This window comes from Triturus cristatus, chromosome 9 (genome assembly GCF_964204655.1).
Source record: "Triturus cristatus chromosome 9, aTriCri1.1, whole genome shotgun sequence".
Taxonomy (NCBI): domain Eukaryota; kingdom Metazoa; phylum Chordata; class Amphibia; order Caudata; family Salamandridae; genus Triturus; species Triturus cristatus.
Window position 1 is genome coordinate 1003141726 of NC_140592.1, and position 22262 is coordinate 1003163987.

Genomic DNA, 22262 nt, shown 5'->3' on the forward strand with positions numbered 1-22262 from the left:
ACAACGAAGTAACAAGTGATTAACTGGTTCCAGCGATTTCAACTAATCCTGATGCAATTCCAACCATTGACAGAACTGCCTCTGGCTATTTTATTAACTTTTATATGTTTTCTGAGGATCCCAGCGAACCTGAAACAACGCCAGCACAAAGAACTTTCAAAGAACAAGCAACATACTTTTTTCATCTCCTGAAAAAGACTTATCTGGTTTCACCATGGATTGTTTTGGGAATATTCTTCATTCTACTTTGGTTAGCTCTGGTATTAACTCTGGGTATGCTGATAAATGGAAGATATATTCAAATGGACACAGCAAGTAAAAGAGTGAACTTACTTCTCCAGCCACACAAATCATCCCATCGAGAAGCAAAAGACTTGTCAGCAGTGAACATCACAGCCGTTCCTATACCAGATGGTATCGTTTGGGACAGAACTGAATATGACGTTTTTGGCCCGTTGGAACATTTGAAGATTCCACACTCATTTAAAATTTCATTAAGTGACTTTATTACTTCTAGTACTTTTTCTGATGATTGGGACTTCGAGACTGTTAATAACATGATGTCTGATCTAGAAATGTCTGCAGTATTCACAAATCAAGAATATTTAGAGGGTTCATCAGACTATGAACAAATGTATTGTTTTACCACTATGGTCTTCATTTCTTGCATAAAACTGCATCACCTAGAAATGTATTTATGTATAACCAATGGGAACATTGTCCTACACCTCCAAAGGGTAGCTCAAAAACTTTTGCAATTAAATTTCCATATTTTTCAGGTTTCAACTTATCAAATGCAGAATCGTTTTATTTTAAGAATATGAACAAGACAGGAACGAAAAATATGTTAACCAATACGATACAGATTTATTCTGCAGCCTTTATTGCCCAACTGTCTAGACAGGGTTTCGACTTTTGGAAAGACAACATTGAGACAAAATCTGTCTGGGGTACAAAAGATTGGCAAGTGCAGGGGGTAGAAGCTTTGTTTACAGCCTGTATCATCCCTGAGCAAATTATGTTTTTGAATGACACTGTCCAACAAACATCTTGCCTTGGGTTAGCCAAGATCAAAGACATGAAAACACCGACCATACCTATATCTACAAGTAATAGCACTACACGGGGGGAGGTAGACATACATAATATCTTGCCTCACAACAGATCAGATCCAGAATGGAAAAAATGGTTGCTCTGGCCCACAGACACAAACAACTGTCAAGATCGATTCCTGAACAAAACACAGGATTTCACTATCAATAGGCCAGACCAACTCTATGTTCAAAGACAGCATCCAGGGGTAGTAACAACATACAGTGTAAAGAAACTCTGCCTTGATTGGCTACAGAAAGCTACACTGCAGGATGTGAAACAACACTTATCTTTACTTAAAGAAGACGCAGACCTTAGGGAATTCTTGCTAGGACCGAGAAACCCGCGTCAAAAACGTTTCATAAATGCCGGTATCTACACTGCTTATAATGAAATATGGAAGATTACCCAAGCAGAGACTGCAGAACGAATATGAGAAATTGATCGTATTCATTCAGAGAAATCTCTCTCTGTAGTAGACAATGGGTTAACGACTCTGTCGTCCAGGATATATTCATTGGACAGCATTGTGTCTTCTGCCATAGACATCATGGAACAAGATTTGGTCATGCTGCAACATGGTCAGTCTCAATTACGTTCTATAATGCTATTAGGCTGGACGCTCCAAAACTTGCGTTCAGGCTATGTGCCTTGGCGTTTAATCAACACTACGTCACTGTTTTCAGAATTCAATCTCACTGATAAACAGATCAAACTGGCACAAAGGGGAGCAGACTACACGGTGCTGAGCATTGAAAAACTGGAAAAATTACCATTCACAGTGGCAGAAAAACCAGCTACTGAGTGGATCATACATGGTAAAATTACTCTGCCTGTTACAACTTTACATTTTCAATATTGCCTAAAACATATACCAGCAGGCAAATATAAAAGGTTGGGTACAGAATACATCCAGACATCTTGGGATTTACCTTACACACATAGATGTTGGAGTGGAGGGCGTGAAGTGTTTCTTAGTTGTACAAACTGTGAAAAAGCACTAAGCGGTTATCTCCTGTGTCAGGGTATTAATTTACACGGGGCCTGTTATGGATCCACTACAAACTTATCCTGTCACCTGCAAGGCTTACCAGCTGCAGTGATTAATCCAATTTTTGGACTACTTTCAAATGGAAGTTACCTCATGTTGAATGATCACAGCTGCTGTGGCATGTTGCCAGGTATCCCATATCTAGTAACGGTTACATCCAGGGTCACTTGCTGTATGCAAGTCTTGTTGCCACAAATACAGACAGTCAGGGAGTCGCCTCTATGGCCTTCACTGAACATCTCTTCTAAACGAATTGATACTCTAAGCAGAATGAAAGCCATTCTTTTACAACAAACTGTGCCACTGACCTCGGACAAAGAAACCTATGATCTACAAGTCGCAAGGACTTCTGCCGAGATACAAGTCCTTTTGGATACAAACTGCCCTATACATTTCTCAGAAATGTTGGAACGTATCTTAAACATGTCTGATCTGAGCGGTATTGTACCTGTATTTAAGACCGTGTGTTCAGGACTGTTAGCACCTTTTCAAGCAGTCCTCGGAATAATTCCCAACTTCGTGCACTGTGTTTGGCGGACTGCCACTACTTTTTGGACTCATTGCAGGGATCCTATTTTTGCTCCAACTGCTCCAATATGGCAAGCCAAATAATCAGCGTCACTCCAAACACCACAGAGAGAGCTCTACTGGAGATGAAGTGTCGTGAGCGCATCGTCCAAATTTTAGGTTTACCTCGTCTACGAGAATCAAATACCTCATGGTTTCTGTCATTCAGACCAATCTGGCAAGATTGCATCTTACCTGTTCTACGCTGCCTGCTTTGCAGTGAAGAATGCGTGCTAGACATCTGTCTAACACTCCCATCAGTCATGCCTATGGATATCGATACTCTGCTGGACCCGGTAACGGCCCATGCTGTGTGTTGTCCCCAGCGGCTACCAATCCTGATGATGGCATTCATTGAGATCTCACAGACGCAAATTGATACTGCTGAGGTACGAGAGGAATCAAAAGGCACGCAGGTAACATCCGATACGAACATTGCTGATGCGACCAATGCTGACGGCGATGCTTCTCATCTATGTGCAGTTAGTCTTCTAAACGAGGTAATCCAACTTTCACCTACAATGGTAGACGTTGTCTACAGGGCTACAGGGTTAGAAGATTTCATGTTTTCTCCATTCCCATACACTGCCTTTTGATTCAGCACACAGTGTACCGGGAAGACTCTGAATTTGGCCTTCATTTTTTCAAAACAAAGACTACACTTGGAACTTTTTCCTATGATAAAAATGTTTTCCAAATTTGAATTTTTCTTTTTATGGCACAGTAATCTGCTTAAAGTAGAACTATTCATAGAGATACACTTTCAGAGACAATATGTCACCTTGTCAATGCCAATTGATTTATGTAACTTACCATGAAGTGGTTTCGGCCTTTTTTCTTCTGTATTTACAAGCCATTTCATAATGTGTAGATATATATATATGTACATTCATTCATTTAGCATTTAATGCAAATATATGCTTAGAATGAAACATTGCTTTAATATGTACAGCACCAATGCATGTTTATGCATGGCAACAGCTTTAATGCAGTTTAACATGTATTTATAGACATGTTCTTAGCCATCCATATGTAACTATATTTTAGATATGTTTAGGATTTAGTGATGTCGTTCATACAAAAGTGGAGTGGGTGTTGTGTGCCGATTTAGATACCGTATATAGGTTTCCTGATTTATGTCCTTATATAGGCACAATTCGCATTGCCCATATTTAGGCATAGAAATCCTACCCTTATTTAGGCATTATCCATGCTAACCAAATACAGGCATGGCCACCTACATCCATTCATCTACGTCACAACGAGTTCTTGGAAAACCAGACTCTTAAGCCTTTAGGACTTCCCCTTGCTTGGATATTGATTTCTACAAGAACTCATTTATTATGCATGAATATCTATTCCTTAGGGGTTCATTCATGACGTTCTTCTGCCTGACTTTTACGTCAATACTGGCATTCCTAAACACATTCAAGGTATAAATATACCTTCACTTACCACGGCAAACCACGGTTCGGCTGCCTAATTGCACGACGCGGCTCGCCACCGCAAGTTCGGAAGGAAGTCAAGTCCCCGCCTGACGCACTGACCAGACGCTGTCATCCTCCTCGCAGAGAGTCCAGCTCCAGTGTTTCTGACTCCCCTTGCGGGGTGTTAGAGATCGAGACTCGGAAAGAGATTCCAACCTCACTCATTCTAAGGTATGGAGCAGACTAGAACCTAGAGGGACCTTTAGCAAATCTTGGCAACTATAGCTAAACTAGACTATATACAAGCAGCACCTACTTCGTACCTCGTACTACACTTAGGTTAGGTACACTGGGGTAGAACTAGCTAGAAGCATCAGATGAGTATTAACATTTTAGCCTGTGTTATTTATGTATGTATTTTTATGAATATCTGTCATAGCTACAAACCATGCTATTGCAGTATTATTTTATCCTACTGCTAACGCTGTACATATTATACTTCGTATTCTGTCTTGCGATTGTAGCGGTTCATATCTCTTGCACGAGAAATAAGAGTGTTCAATAAACCCCTTTTATTGAAATGCCCGTCTAACTATTTCTGTGTAACTCTGTAGAAACGAAGCATGCACGATTGACTGAGTGAAACTGTTATCTATTCTTTCCACGATTCTGAGATTGTTCCGATTCAAAGGGAAACAAAGTTGTCATGTTTATGCGGTTGTCAGAAACTAATCCCTTCTTGTTTATTCGAGAAGTTTTCTAGTGACCTCTGAGTTAGCTGGCACACACAAGTAATTAAGTTTAATGTACTCGATAGAGACATACTGACCTCAGTCCTATGTCAAAACTATAATGTATATTATTCCAATGATCAGAGCCTATCAGGGATATAGGAACTACACTACACCCGTTTCCGTCTGACTCACCACACTCTCTGTACAAAGGGTGATGTGTTAGCACAGCCTCCGTGTGGCCCAGGTTTTAATTAACTATGATCCTAAGTCTGACTCCCAACATCGTCAAGGCAAACACAATGAAGTTGGGTCTTGCATGAGGATAGTTGACCCTTGGAAAAAGAAAGGCTGACGTTGCATCGTTTTCTTTTCTATTGAATGAATGAATGAAATGAGTTTTGTCATGCGCAAACTTTGCCCAATGGGCGTCAAGGTGCCTAATTCAAATAATACAGCTCGCAAATCAAACCAGCATTCTCTCATTAGTAGGCTTTGGTAAAGTACCACGTCTTAAGGGCCTTTTTGAACAGATCAATTGAGGGAAGGGTTTTGACCTCAATTGGAAGAGAGTTCCAGAGCTTAGGAGCGGCAACAGAAAAAGCTCTCGCTCCCCATCTGGCTAGCCTTGTGCGGGGCACTACCAGTTGAAATAACCCAGCAGATCGAAGAGATCTGGTTGGGATATAGCGGGTAAGCAGAGACCCAAGTGCATCGTCCGTGCCAGCCGCAAGAGCTCTGTATGTAAGACATAGAATCTTAAAAAAGACTCTATGCTGAACTGGGAGCCAATGAAGATCTCTCCTAGCAGTCGTGGCTGAAGATGCCAAGGGAAGGGCCAGAACAAAACGTGCTGCAGCATTTTGCACGATTTGCAGTCGATGGATAAGGCCCTTGTTGGACTCCACATACAGGGAGTTGCAATAATCGAGCCTGGAGCCAACAAGAGCGACTGCAATCTGCTTACGAGCCTGGAGAGAAAGATAGTTACGGATCCTATTTAGAATCCTGATAACACCCCAACATGTGGCCACGGTCCTATTTACTTGGAGCATCATAGAGAGTGAGGTGTCAAAGACCACGCCGAGATTTCTGGCTGATTGGGAGGGAGTGGGGCAGGTGCCAAGAGATGAAGGCCGCCACTCGATCGACCAAACATCTTGGTCTTTCCCAAAGACCAAGACCTCTGTCTTGTCGCCGTTTAGCTTTAGCCAATTGATGATCATCCAATCTGCCACATGCTGCATGCATGACCTAAAGCTAATGGCGGATGTATAGACAGAGGAATGAGCCAGTGACCCCATGATCTGGATGTCGTCGGCGTAGGACACCACCTCCATCCCCTGCGATCTTACTATTCTAGCAAGGGGGGCCACATAGATGTTAAACAGGGTCGGACTAAGGGCCGACCCCTGTGGCACTCCACATTGCAATGACTTGGCAGGGGAGAGGAAATTTCCAAGCTTTACTCTCTGTTCTCTACCAAGGAGAAAGGAGTTAAGAAGATTCAAGGCCGGCCCAGTAACCCCTGCCTCCCTAAGCCGAGATGTTAAAATGGCGGGAGACAGGGTATCGAACGCGGCTGTGAGATCTAATAGGACCAGTATTGTAGTTTGGCCACTATCCACTTTACGTCGGATGTTGTCTACTACAACAGTGAGTGCGGATTCGGTACTGTGGTACTTTCTGAATCCGTGCTGTGTGTTATCAAGATACTCACTGGTCTCAAGAAAAGTGGAGAGGTGGGAGTTGAGGTGTGCCTCCAATATTTTTGCAGGGGCCGGGAGCAGAGAGATTGGCCTGAAGTTTTTAAGAAGGCCAGGATCCAAAGACGGTTTCTTAAGGAGAGGCTTTACAATAGCCTTCTTCCACACTGGTGGAAAGGAACCCTGGACAATAGCCCTATTCATGACTTCCAACATGGGCGGAAGAATGCTGTTTCTGCACTCCTTCAGTGTTTTTAGCGGTAAAGGATCCATTGGGGAGGAAGATTTAGTCCTATCGAGTAGGAGGTTCAGTCCTTCCAAAGACAATAAGGGAAATTGCCTGAATAGTTTGGAAGGGCCTTCACCCAAAGTATCCAGATTGGCTATAGCAGAAGGAATATCCTTATCCAAGGAGTGGCATTGGGCTTCTAAGGCGATGTGAATGTCCGAGATTTTGCTGTGAAAGAAGTCAGAGATGTTATTACAAAGATCCTGAGAGCTAACTACAGGATCAGGGAGTTGGAGAGAGCATAGTGAATCAGCAATTTTAAAAAGTTCCCTGGATGAGGTTAGGGAACCTGTAAGATTGGAAAAGTACTCCTGCTTTTCCAATACAACTCTCTGTTTGTAGTCCCGTAAAGCGGACTTATGAACCTCTCGATCTTTCGGATCCCAGGATTTCCTCCAGCTTCTCTCACTGCTCCTACACCCCTGCCTTAGGAGTCTCAGATGTTCAGAGAACCAGGGTGCAGTGGGTTTCTGCCGAGCTACATATCGAAGGGAGGCGGGTGCAAGCTTTTCCACTGCATTGGTAATAGAGTCCATAAGTTCTTGAGCTGCCTCATCCGCATCCTTCAAGGAGAAAGATTCCGAGATCAGAATGTGAGAAGCAATAGTGTCATCGGTAATATTTCTAAAGTTTCTCCTAAGAGTAAATGAAGTAGCGACATGATTATCTAAGGGCAGGGCAGGAAGAGCAAGTTCAAGCGGTACTGCAAAATGATCTGTCCAGACCAACGGCAGAGGCGGGCCAGTAGATAGCCTAGAATCACTAGAAAACACCCCATCAAGAATATGGCCAGCCTTGTGTGTTGGGCTGCTCACCAACTGAACGAGGTCACAAGCTCAGAGTGACTCAATTAATGTCAGGGTATCCTTTGAGTTGATTTCATCAAGATGGAAATTGAAATCACCCAAGATGGAAAGATAGGATTTTCCAAAATAAGGTTCTAGGATTCTGAGGAGATCTGAAGAAAAACTAGCCCTAGGGCCGGGTGGCCTGTATATGAGTATCCCAGTGAAAGAGACAGATGGAGCACACAAAATGCAAAAATAAAGTGCCTCAAAGCGATCTCCAGGCATTGATAGAGATTTAACAGTGCAAGAAAAAGAAGATTTAAAAAGAACGGCAATTCCTCCACCTCTACGCAGTGGTCTATCCTGCCTATGGAGAGAATAGCCATCAGGAATGGCCAAGAGTAGATCGTGACCGGAGGAATCCGAAGCCCAGGTCTCCGTGATAAAGACCCAGTCCGGCTGTCTTTCTTCCACAAATTCGTGGAAGGCAACACTGTGCTTGATCAGCGATCGCGCATTAATTAGGAAACTGGTTTTAGGCAGCGAAACAGAAAGGCATCCCGAGCGCGAATGGGATCTAATAGTACTGGGAGCGGGGCAGCGAAAGGAAACCTTACATGTCATGCATCGCTGGGAATGTAAGATGCCTTCAGGAGAAAAGCGGTGAGAGCATCGCTGCACTGATGGTCTAAAAGCCATGAGTTCCGACATAGAGTATTGCCTAGGCACCTCATAGAGTGAAGGGGGGGTGCCAGCCGAGTCCAGCCCGCCCTGCAGCACGTCCTCAGCGCGGACGGGCGCAGACGGGCTGAACTCAGGCGTAACTCCGGCGGAAGTCCGGCGATCCCGCTGCACGATGACGCTGCGCGTAGGCATAGCTGCTATTTATGTTAGTCGAGCCTCCTAAATGAGGACTAGACCGCGATGTGGCTCACCCCTCACCTAATATGGCCGCCAACGAGACAATGGCGAGGGACCCGCGAAATGCGGTGCTTTTTCCAAATTACCGTGCAAGTAAGGATGACAGCATGCAGGCAAGCGTAGCCGGCAATGTTAAAAACAGGGGAAAAATAGTGCTAACCAAAAATAACCTAGACGACAAAACGGGAGTTTTAAAATAAGCAGGAGCTACACAATGACAAAGCGCTGCAAGGAAATGCGTCGAGGCTGAATGAGAGCTCGCCTAAGATTTGCCTGCTATTTATGCTGGTCGAGCCTCCTAAATGAGGACTAGACCGCGATGTGGCTCACCCCTCACCTAATATGGCCGCCAACGAGACAATGGCGAGGGACCCGCGAAATGCGGTGATTTTTCCAAATTACCGTGCAAGTAAGGATGACAGCATGCAGGCAAGCGTAGCCGGCAATGTTAAAAACAGGGGAAAAATAGTGCTAACCAAAAATAACCTAGACGACAAAACGGGAGTTTTAAAATAAGCAGGAGCTACACAATGACAAAGCGCTGCAAGGAAATGCGTCGAGGCTGAATGAGAGCTCGCCTAAGATTTGCCTGCTATTTATGCTGGTCGAGCCTCCTAAATGAGGACTAGACCGCGATGTGGCTCACCCCTCACCTAATATGGCCGCCAACGAGACAATGGCGAGGGACCCGCGAAATGCGGTGCTTTTTCCAAATTACCGTGCAAGTAAGGATGACAGCATGCAGGTAAGCGTAGCCGGCAATGTTAAAAACAGGGGGAAAATAGTGCTAACCAAAAATAACCTAGACGACAAAACGGGAGTTTTAAAATAAGCAGGAGCTACACAATGACAAAGCGCTGCAAGGAAATGCGTCGAGGCTGAATGAGAGCTCGCCTAAGATTTGCCTGCTATTTATGCTGGTCGAGCCTCCTAAATGAGGACTAGACCGCGATGTGGCTCACCCCTCACCTAATATGGCCGCCAACGAGACAATGGCGAGGGACCCGCGAAATGCGGTGCTTTTTCCAAATTACCGTGCAAGTAAGGATGACAGCATGCAGGTAAGCGTAGCCGGCAATGTTAAAAACAGGGGAAAAATAGTGCTAACCAAAAATAACCTAGACGACAAAATGGGAGTTTTAAAATAAGCAGGAGCTACACAATGACAAAGCGCTGCAAGGAAATGCGTCGAGGCTGAATGAGACTCACAAGAACGTGCAAGGATAGAGTACAATGTATTCAATACCATGTACACATCAGACCCTTCTGTAGGTAGGGGCCCTAGGTGTCCACTAGGTACCGTGCTAGCTGTTCAAGCTCACAATGAGTAAAGATGAATAAGTATTGGCCTTAGGTTGCTCAGTCCAGTGTCTAGGGCATGGACGGCTCCTCTGCAATGGCGGAGGAGCATCACCTCACTGTTGAAGGGAAGCAGACAAAATAAAAATAAAAGGGCAATAAAACTACTTTCTTGTCATTTTATTTATCCCTTTCAGCTATGGATTCCACGGTGGGGAGGGGCCATGTTGCAGCGTCACACAGTAGAGGGAGGAGGAGTGGTAGGCACTGAAAGTGAGCGTGTTGGTTTGGCCGGCCGCATTAGAACAGCCAAACCAACATGCGCACAGGCTGCACCTTGGAGATATCAGCAGTGCCCTGGGGCACAGTTTTCCAGTCCCTGCTGGAGCGTGAAATCAGCCCGCAACGCCCAATCCCAGCTCTTCCCTCAAGCTAGCAGTAATAGCATGAGAGCATTGCTGGTATTGCGTGGGGAGTCTGGGAGCCTGCACTCATGGGGATTGCAATGCCAGAAACGGAGGAGCAGTGTGGCGCGGGAGCAGAAGATCGGGACAAGAGTGATGAAAGGTACATTTCTTTATTATTCCCCCCTGCCCTGTACCAGCCCCCCACCCACCCCCAAAGTCGGATTAGCAGCAGCCGCCGCTGGTCTAGGGCCATTCTAAGGCTCTTTCTGTAATGACCAGGACAAAGATGGAACAAGACTTTTTACCCACTCATCCTGCTAAAAATCTTGCTACAAATGCCAGAGCCGGGGTAAAACTGTTTGTGGAATTTATTTACCTTATTTCGATTCACTGTATTTCTCGATAAGACGACCCTTTAGGTTTCTACATGTATATTTTTGATGAATAAGAATTACACACATTCAAATGAATCTCGAGTGTGGGTTAACTTCGTACTTTGATGTGTGGCAGCGGATCTAACCCGCACAAAAAAGTGAGTATAAAGGATCAAGCAGCGTTACAAACTGACTTTATAGTAATTAAAATGTCAAATGCATTTATTATCAAACGAAAAAAATATTGCCAAATCCATGGGGTTGAACAAATCCAGACTTTGTCTTCATGTTACCTGTTTATGGTGGAAGCAGCTGTCGCTATGATGATGACATTTTGTGTAAAGAACCACAGTTACACCCAGGGTCGGGCCCGGGGAGGGAACTAGAGGCGTTAGGGCACTAGAGAACGGTCAGCCTCCAACCACAGCTATGAACCACAGAAAGGACCGTCCCTAGTAGTGTCTAAGAGACGGTCCTTTCTGTGGTTCATAGCGATGACATTTTGTGTGCCTTTTCAAAATTTGAATGACCTCATTTGTAGTGACAAGACCTTCCCAAGCTTCCTAGAGAGCCTTCCTTGGCATTAACTTGCGTTTTGAGGCACTCTTCGTACAGGTGTTCATTCATCACTTCAACAGGGCAGAAACACCCAGAACCCCCCTCACCTGGTTGACGTCGATCTGGTTCCGCTCCATGTAACTCCTGTCGTTCACCTGACCCCCGTCTACAAACTCCATCACCAGAACCCGCCGCGTGGAGAGCTCCCAGTGAATCCTCGGGATCTGGAGCGGAAGAGAGGGAACAATAATGTTCTTGAAACAAGGCTTTTTTCACGGGTGCATAGATAGCAAAGTAATCAGCAAATCAATAACATCTTTAACCGAATTAACTCCCAGGTGCTCAACGACCCTCTCACATGCTGAGTCTTTTTTTCTTTGATGTTTGGGGCAACTGACACTTAACAGTTCATAACTTTTTTCCCCACAAAAGATATCTAGGTCAAATTTGCATTGTTTTCCCCCCCACATATTAGGGAGCTTAAAGGTACCCAGGGTCTATCGATTCGCCCAGCGGGAACCTAGAAAATAACAAAATACAGCTTTTTTTTTTTTAAAGTTCGATAAAAGTGCTGTACCACAAAACATATATTTTTTCCTATAAAAGGGCAACAAGAAAAAGTTTGCGGTGCTAAGATCATCATCTTCCCAGCTTTCGGGACAACCAGAAATGTTAAATAAAATAATAAATAAAATAAAAGATCTTTACCCCATTTTTGGCCATTTTCTGAATGGTAGGTAATTTTCCTAAATTTTGTGGTTTCTACCTACTTGCAGTTTTGCTGGAAGCAGGTGTAAAACCCATGGCTGACCTTGGAAAGCCACACATTTAGGAAAAGTATACAAAATTCCAATTTCAGCTGGGGTAATGTATGTAGATTGTGATTAGTTTTTTCAAAAGGACTAATTGTTGAAATAAGTGTTGAAATAAAAAAAATAATGAGAAGTGTCAATGTTTTAATCTGTAATTTTTGCCTTGGTCGACAATTAATAAAACAAACAATTATTGTGTCCATCAGACCCCTCTAATTGCAGGAATATATAGTGTTTGTTGGTTGTCCAAAAGCATGTGGTACCCAGAGGCAACAACTGAGCTACAGCTTATAACAATATTTTATTGTGTACTACAATGCATCAATTCATATGGTAAAATGTAATGAATGAAAAATTAGTATGGAAAAAACCTGGGAATTTTTTAACTGAACCCTTAATGCGGAGTTTAGGAAGAGTGGTTATTTGTCAACTTTGAATTTGGCGTTATCCATACTATCATGTGATTCAAAGGAAATATTGCAAAATGTGCTCTTTTTTAAACAACGGCTTACACCTAAAAGCCAAAACTGGGGAGAAATCCAGGTGATAATAACAAATATTCTATAATTCAGTGTTTTCCCACGTATACAGATAAAAACAATACCCAACTTCAGTGGGTGAAACTATCGCCAACAAGGAAAGGTTCCAAAATTCAGCATTCGAACATCAGGTTTTTGCCTTGAGAATTGATACATTTTGGCGAGGAGTGTGGCTGCAGTACTTGGGCCCAGCTTGGGACAACACCCAGGAAAACCTGAAAAACCCAGACGCCCAGGGAAGTCAAGGGTGGTGTAACTTGTGTGGATCTCACTATTCTTTTTATCCAGAATGGCCTGAAAACCTCAAACTTTGTCGAAAATCTGACATTTTCTTCACATTCTCCGCAAAATTCCAAATGGGATTTCTGCTTGGGTATTAGAGCCGCATTCCCAGAGCAAGAATCCATGACAAAGGGACACCATAGAAAGACCTAATTATCTGAAGCAACTGTCTGGACAATAAAGGGCCTCCCCAGATCAGGCAGGAACATTGCAGAGAACTCCTTAGAGACCCTCAAAGCTTTTTAGACATGTCAAAGCTCAGTGAGAGGGGCTGCTATCACGCTACATTTTGAGATAAACCATCTAGATTACCTGGTAATGCCTAAGGAAACCCTAAGCTGTTTCTGGGTGCAGGGCACTGGCAAGACCAGGATGCATTCCACCCTTGCTTGTATTGGCTTCAGACTGCCCCAACCAACCACATGCCCCAAAAAGGTTACTTTCCCCAGGGCGAATTGGCACCTCTGTACTTTCACAGTCAGTTTTGCTTCTCTAATTCTCTCAAGAACAATTTGGATACGCTTCAGGTGAGACTTCCATCCCTAAAAGTGCATCAGTAAGCATAAATTGACTAAAGGACAAATAGCATAGACAATGGGTTTCTGGAAGAGTATCTCCTTTATTTCTAAACCTAACTCTTGCAAAGCACACACATCAGTGAATACTAAATCAACTAAGCAAACACATGAATACAAAGCAAAGCACTGACTATCGCCCCAGTGCAGGCAGCGCTACCTTGAAAGCACCCGTGAGATCCAGGACAGCCAAGGTCTGGTCCTGTGACCAAGTTCAGACAACACAATTCCCTCTTCAGATAAGAGCCCAGGATCAAGAGAGCCTCAGCCTGCCTTGCAGAGAAAGGTATTTCCCTAGCAGATTGCTCAGCATTTTGCAGTCTAGGATGCCAAATTTTGTGGCAAAAACAGCAAAAATGTGGAGTCCTGAAATCCAAAGTTTGTGGTAATATTGCAGCAGGTAGAACACATGCATCACAAAAATACCGCTGGGCCCTTGGTCTGTCGCTGCTAGAAACTCTAATAAGTCACAATATGTGACAGTGGTTAATTTGAACCAGTGGTTTGCGGTGCTCAGCACCCGCACTTAAATGTCAACGCCACACTTAGGACAGTCTGCCACATGGTAGCGCTGCTCATCTAACATGGGGTTGAGCAGAACAACGATTTCATGAATACAATACACACCAAAAATTCCTTTTACCTGCTTCCCCAGCCATTCCTTTAGCTTTTAGGACTTGGAATAATCTGAACTGTAGCACTTGCAGGAGAGAGGGAGGGTTAGTAGTTGTTTTGGCACCGTCATTGACAGCCATGACAGGGGCGATGTGTGGTGCAAGCTGCAGTGGCCCCCTGGTCGGGGTCCTGGCACTTATTATTTTACAAACTAAGCCCTGGTGACCTGACAGAGTGTCCGGCAGCACTGCGTCTCGGAACAGGAGGAGGTCTGATACGAGTGTGCAAATTTGAAAATTCCGCTCTCTCTGGCATCCGACAGCCACTATTCCAAAGGTGCAGCAGCAGGGGCGAATGGAGCAGCAGGGCCAAAAGAGACTCAGAGTGAGCGGCAACAAGGGTGGGAGAGTGGAACTTTAAGTGTCCTGGGGTTGTTTGGGGGAGGGGTAGTGGTGTTTCGGCCAAGGAAGAAAGGAGGCACGGGAGGTGGGGGTGAAAAAGAGAGGTGTGGTGTTGCAGCCAGAGCTGCGCACTGGGGAACTAGGCTTGAGTCCGGGCGGCGGATCAACAACCTGTGATTCTGGGCAAATCACTTAATCTACTTGTGCCTAAAAAACAGAATGTGGCCTTCTGTAACAGGTGCTCACATAAAGAGCTCCAACAATGGTGGAGTTTGCTCTACATACAATTGTCAAAAAAAAAAAGAGAGTCATGGGGCAGGGAGTGTGCCACAAAATTAGAAGGCGGGGGGGTTCTGGCAAGACACGTAGTAGGTAAGAGGAGCGCAAGAGGAGGACCTGTGCATTTTCAAGGGACTTACACAGAGGCGACAGAGCAATTCAACACCTCTGCCATCAGGGAGCCTGTTGTTCACCCCCATTTTATTGGCAGAACCCATAAAAGGAAAATCAGCCTTAATGTAAGTAAGGCACGATTGTAAAAATCGCAGGATTTTTACAGAAGTGCAGATGTTGCTATTATTTTGCTACATGCAAAATCACAATATCCTGGGGATCTGCCCACGGACACCCCTCCGTAATCCCACCCTGAGGGAGTTACCACACCAGGATAGGTGATGAGGTATGAGATATGGTTATTGTTCAGGGGGATGCGTGAGGGTGACACCCGCCTCTGCCAGGTACCACTGAGCATGCTCGCCATAGAGTTGCCCCTGGGTAGAGTCACCTCCATTAATCAGAGTACGGCAGGGAGTTTCAGTCCACCCCCGTCTTGCGTGGCCTCCATTTTGTTACCTCAGTGGAGAAAAAAAAAATTTCCAGACCCAAAATGGAGACCTGGTCCGCTACACAGAAAAACCTCAACGATCCTCAAATATCCATCCATTTACACATAATCTAGAAAAACATTTCACCACTGGGTCTCTCACTGTCTAGACACACACTCAGATAGGACCAATAATCTGTTCCCAGAATTCCACACATACAGAGAGAGAACCATGGACATTACAAAAGTAGACACACCCAAAAAAACATAAAGCACCTTCTGGAGTGAGCTCAGATCTACCAACTACATACGGTCTGACATGATACCCGTGATGCAAGGAAACGTTTGTGTGCATATTATTGTTTTTCAATGTAATGTGTTGTTTCACAGATAAGGAAAAATATCTGATGCTTTTATTATTCAAAACAGAGAAAACATTTTTGTCCACCGTCTTAATAAAGTGTTTTTGAACACAATATTAAATCCTTCATTAAACAATTCTTGAACGTTTAAATTTACCATAACCTGTTTATAGTAAAGAGCTTTTACTCTATTAAAACCCATCCTCATTAATTCCCAATGTATTAATAAACATGTTAATATGTATTCCAGCCTTTCAGTGTCTTCCCATCCATTGCATGCCCCTCACTAACAATTCATCTATGACTTTTACAGTAAAGCTCACATTTTTTTTTAATGGAGCTATCATCTATTTCTCTACAAAAAAGTTCTCCTTTAATTCGTTTTTAATTAATCATTTCACTGATGCACAATCTCTTCCTTGGGCTGCTATATCGAGGTGTTGCATATTTATATGAAATAACTTGCATCTTGTTGATCGTTCATACGCCTTGTGTCTATGGGTTTCCAATAATTCCACCCAGTGAATTCCTCTTCATTTGAGTCTATATACTTGCCCTCCGGGAGTCTGTCTTTACTGTCTCTAACACTTCAAATTTCAATTGCATTTGGCGTTGCGAGCAATATTTTCGGCTGTTTAATCTCAAATTTGATCTAAATTCATTCCATCTAATTCTGATGGGTCTTTCTGTCAGTTCCACATAGTAATAACCACATGGTATTTAATTTCATACATGCAACCTTTATTTCAGATGTTGTGTGATATTTAGTTGAATATTCTTTCCAGTATACGGAAGATGGCCTATTCTTTTAAATATTGTCTCACAATTTGTGACATTTTAGGTTCCGTATTTGTGTTTCAGATACTTCTGTTGCAGCTCTAGTAATTTCTGCTCCTATGCTGCTTGCTTTTTCAAAAGCCCCCCAACTGGCTTTTCATTGAACAATTCTCTTAGCTCCTCATCAAATTCAATTATCTTCCAGTGTCTGCAAATTGCTTTCACAATATGTCTTGACTGCTGCGAATATTTTGGCACTTAAATTAATCAATCGTTTTTTATCTTCTTTTTATAGATAACGAGATCCCACACATCTACGCACGTTATCTGTTCAGATGTCTTCTTTAATATGTTCTTAGTGTATCCTCTTTTTAAAAAAAAGATTTCAATCAGCTCATATGCTTGGTTTTTAAGCTGTTTCCCCTTCAGACACAATTCTATTTACTCTTAAAAATTGGCTATAGGGTATAATGTTCTTCGGATTTTTAGAATGGAAGTTTGAAGCCAACAAAAAATTGTTTTTATCTAGTCAGTTTTGTGTGAACATTTGTTTTCCATTGTCCCTGACTTTTAGTGATTTGAACAGCCAGGAATGTTGTGTGCTCTTTGCGTAAAGCTAGAGTGAAGCTAATTTTTGATGAAATTTCATTCAATCTCTTTAGCTTTTCTCCAGTGACTCGTGTGGACTTGTCCACACCTAGGTGTCACCAATGTACCATTCAGAGTGAATTAAACCTTTATTTCTTACTCTTTAGAATGTTGTGTTTTTCATCACATGTCACATAGACATCTACTCTTGGTGTGACTCCATTAGAACCCACTGAGTAGTATTTTTCGCCATTTGAAAACTCTTCAAGTCGATGTTATCTCCAGGAACCGCACTAGAAGAATTGTCTTTACTTTCAATCATCACTATAATGGAATATGTGTGCAAAAAAATATATATATGTATATAAATATATATATATTCACTTAAAAAACCATAGGTTTCACACATGTTATAGTTAGGTGGACATTTCACTCGTAAAAAACCAATGAAATTCCCCCGTTATAGTTAGTTCAGATAACTATAACTCGCGCGCCCGCAATCCACTGCTCATGACGTCACGTATTACATCACTCATGACATCACTGATGACATCATCCTTGTGATAGAGTGGCGGTCGCGCGAGTTATAGTTATCTGAACTAACTATAACGGGGGAATTTCATTGGTTTTTTACGAGTGAAATGTCCACCTAACTATAACATGTGTGAAACCTATGGTTTTTTTAAGTGAATTTGCAAGGTTTTTTAAATGCTAATTCCTAACTATAACGTGTGTGAAACCTATGGTTTTTTCAGTGAATTTGTACGTTTTTTTAAATGCTAAGTTATGTATGTATTATTATATTTTTTATATATTTATTTTACAATAAAGTACGTATTAAAAAGTTTTGGGTTTTTTTAGGGTTTTTCACCGTGTGCGCACCCCGCGATTTTTTGAAAAAAATTAAAATGTTTTTTTCTGCCTTCGGGGTCCTTCAGGGACCCCCTGACAAAGGCTAGGGGGTCAGGAACTCTCTACCCTGCCCCCTTTTCACGTTCGCCACCTTCCTTTTTCACTCTCGCACTCAAAACAAACAAAATGGCGGCCGACACTTCCTGATTTCGACCGATTCGAACGTTGGCTGACATTTAACCACCAATCAGAATTACGCTCGCGCACGTTAGGGTGCGCGCACTGTGCGCGGCTATAGATATTTATGTGCTTTTAACTCAATTTTCTCAGGAACTACTGAACAGATTGATTCCATATATGCAAAAGGCACTTCCCTGACCTGAGGACTACCTCTTTAACAAATTTCAAGTAATTCTGTTCAGCCGTTCGGGCTGTACCTTCGACTAAAGGTCCTATGGGAAAATGCATGGGGAAAACGCGTTTTGGGACCCCCCTTTTTTCTCAGCCCCCGCTTGACGAATCCCCCCCGAGACTCTCAGGGTAGGAGCTGAGCGGAGCGCCCCATTAGTTTTGAAAAATTCGCGAAGATTCGTCAACCGGAGCCAAAGTTATTCAAAATAGAATTTTGAGATTTCCTATGGAAACACGGTCCTAACTATAACTATCTACTGGCGACCGCCAGTAGATAATATATATATATATATATATATATATATATATCACTTAAAAAACCATAGGTTTCACACATGTTATAGTTAGCTGGACATTTCCCTCGTAAAAAAACAATGAAATTCCCCCGTTATAGTTAGTAAAGGGAACTATAACTCACGCGACCGCAATCCACTGCTGATGACGTCAGATATTACATCACTGTATTTATTCACTTATTTACCCATTTTTCTTTCCTTTAACCTTTAGCTATACATATTTAATAAATATTTATTTTACAGAAAGACACATATGTCATCAGTGATGTAATATCTGACGTCATCAGCAGTGGATTGCGGTCGCGTGAGTTATAGTTCCCTTTACTAACTATAACGGGGGAATTTCATTGGTTTTTTACGAGGGAAATGTCCAGCTAACTATAACATGTGTGAAACCTATGTTTTTTTAAGTGAATTTGCAAGGTTTTTTAAATGCTAATTCCTAACTATAACATGTGTGAAACCTATGGTTTTTTCAGTGAATTTGTACGGTTTTTTAAATGCTAAGTTATGTATTTATTATTATATATATATATTTTTTAAGGTTTTTCACCGTGCGCGTACCGTGCGCGCACGGTGCGCGCTCTGTGCACCCACGTTACGCCGTTCGCGTAATTTGCCCGTTTCTACCGTGCACGCACGGTAAGCGCACTCCGCGATTTTTCGTAAAAATATTCATAACATTTATGGCCCTTGGGGGTCCTTTGGGGACCCCCTGACAATGGCTAGGGGGTCAGGAACTGTCCACCCTGCCCCCTTTTCATGTTCTCCACCTTTATTTTTCACCTCCCTCGGACTGCGAGACAAAATGGCGGCCGACACTTCCTGGTTTCGACCGATTCGAATGTTTACTAAGATCTAACAACCAATCAGAATTGCGCTCGCGCACGGCAGGGTGCGCTTACCGTACGCGCACGGTGCGCGCCTATAGATATATATATGCTTTTAAATGCTATTTTCTCAGAAAATACTGAACAGATTTACACCAGACCTGCAAAAGGCACATCCCTGACCTGAGGGCTACCTCTCTGCCAAATTTCAAGGTTTTCTGTTCAGCCGTTCGGGCTGTAGCGCGGACTAAAGGTCCTATGGGAAAATGCATGGGGAAAACGCGTTTTGGGACCCCCCCTTTTTCTCAGCCCCCGCTTGACGAATTCACCCGAGACTTTCAGGGAAGGAGCGGAGCGGAGCGCCCCACCTATTTTGAAAAATTCGCGAGGATTCGTCAATCGACGCAAAAGTTATTCCAAATAGAATGTTGCGGATTTCCTATGGAAACACGGTCCTAACTATAACTATCTACTGGCGACTGTCAGTAGATAATATATATATATATATATATCCGAAATCCAAATTGCGGTAAACTGGCGTGCTGCCAGATTGCTGGTGGTGCACAAGAGTTGGCGCTACCGCTAGAGCTGTAAATGTGAAAAATATTCTCCCCAACCTTTTATGATTAAGGAACCGGCACTCGTAGTCATGGGTGTTCTCCTGTTTATTGCATAGGCTGCATCACACCCACGAACATCACAGGGACGCGTTTCGGCAGTCTAGCTGCCTTCTTCGACCTGTCATGCGCCATATTGGTGAACCACCTAGGAGGGGGTTCGGGGAGATTCTCCCCCCGAGAAAATGTTGAAAAGAGTGGGCAAATGGCGCATTTTCACGTAAAGAAATCCCATTTCGTGAACTCCACTCATTGAATCACAAGGTAAGCCATTTGCCGGAAGTTGTAGCTAAATTACCACAAGGACTTGACAGATCAAGGACTCTCATCACAGAGAAGTTTATTTTATTAAATGACTGCATTAATTAATGCCAAATGAGCTAGATGATAAATTGGAATACTGATGCTTCTTGTAAAGGCTACAAGTATCATAGTGGAAAGTCTCAGGCTTCCGGTCATGTGACCTATGGAATGCACACCTGAACTATGGGTAAGAGCAGGTTAAAAAGGTTTTTTGTAAAAAGTAAAACCAACACCGTAGAAAGACCCTGACGTTCTGACGTGTGATTAGGCCAGATGAGTGCCTTTTTGAACTGTGAATAAGAGAAAGGTTGTCAAACATCGGTTGCACAGCTTTTGGCTTTACATTCCGAATGTATTCATTTGCTGGCATGGTAAGCTCAATTAAAATGATTGTATGCTGTCAGTACGGCACTGCACAATTATTTACATATATGTTTCACAAAACAGTTTACAGCTGTCAACAACTTAAACGTCAGTTTCATTATAAAGGGCCCTGTGCTTTAATCTAAGCATGAGATTGCCTACTTCTAGCAGTTGAAATCTCCATGTGAAACACCACAACTCGTTATTCAGTTGGGCCCTGTAACTCGTGTGACCACCCAGGCCAGATGACATCATTAGGCTACTTAGGCTCATTACTCTGAACTGAACCCGAGCAGCCCTAAAGTTTTACACCTGGCATGTGCATGACCCCTTATTTATTTAAGGGAGTTGTGTTTTGGATGCCTTTGTGTCTTGAGACTGTTTTTTGTGGTTTCTACAACGGGGGCTGAAACCCAGGTGAGTTGTTGACATGTGCCTTCGGTCACTGAGAAACCAAATTAAAGAGCAGATATACAATAGTATTTGACCGGGCACACATGCCACAGATCTACATTGTAAATGCAGTTCTTTTTAAGAATTGACCTATGAGTTCCCGAGTATAACAGAGGCATTCGACATGTGTGACCTACATCTAACCACGATTCTTTCTGAAGCACAGTCGTGTTATTAATAACAACCGTCTTTACCTACTGCCTGCGACTTAAAACACCTGCCCTTTGTAGGATCACTGCTTCATCTTATAAACACAACAGCAGAAGACACTCAAAACAATGTGGCAAGGATATTTACCCCCACACCCTCGTTTCGGATGCATTAGTACATGAAACATTAGCACCTAGAGGTCTAGAGGTCAAGACGTCGGATTTTGCACTTAAGAAGTATCACATAGCAAAGTATTTAACCTGCTACTGGACCCACTGCAGGCAATAAATGATGCACAAGTTATACCGCAGAAATGAAAAAGCCCAATCAGCAGGGTGTGAATCTGGGACCTGCAGGTTAAACAAAGATGACAATGGCATGCATTCAACCCACTGGGCTGCCTTACTACGTGTAGAGTGAAAGCTCTACAAAGTGCATTTCTACAGCCATCCACAGCGCATCAAAGATGTACTTGTGCCGTTGTTTGCATGACAGACGGAGCAGACGTCACCGAGCAATAAAGCGCTCCGCAGCACACCTCCGGGGGTTTACTGGTGCAGCGCGCGCATGGGACACTGCACTGGTGCTTCACGTAGAAATGCACTCTGAACAACCGGCACTGAATGCTGCACTGCCGGAGGTTGGGGGGGGGGGGAGGTGGGGGGGTAGAGAGAGAGTTTCACGACCACACTTTAGAGCTGCCCGGCTGCTTTTTCTGTATAAGGGGTGTCAGCGTGGACGCCCCCTCGCTCGGGTGTCTGTCAGTGTCCCCTTATAGGACCGGCTGACATGCTGCGCGGGAGCCTCTATGCAGGTACGACTCAGTTCCCCCGTTCCCCCCCGCATTACGGTTTGGACCGCAACCTCCAGCTCCTCTGCCTGAACGTACGCACATATACTGCATTCAAGGAACACCCCCCTGCCCTCCATAAGACGGGGCCCGGACAGGAGGGAGATACGGTTATTAAACAGTTAAACTGCCACTTCTCCCATCACCGGGACA

At 43.5% G+C, this 22262-nt stretch overlaps 1 protein-coding gene across 1 annotated transcript in view; it reads right to left on the reverse strand.

Annotated features, from left to right (window-relative positions):
* Nucleotides 1-22262, reverse strand: part of ADCK1 (aarF domain containing kinase 1) — an 805280-nt gene that overhangs the window by 185248 nt on the left and 597770 nt on the right. The window contains exon 7 of the mRNA XM_085626629.1: nt 11318-11434. Coding sequence (XP_085482755.1) covers nt 11318-11434 — 117 coding nt within the window. The remainder of the gene's footprint in view (nt 1-11317; nt 11435-22262) is intronic.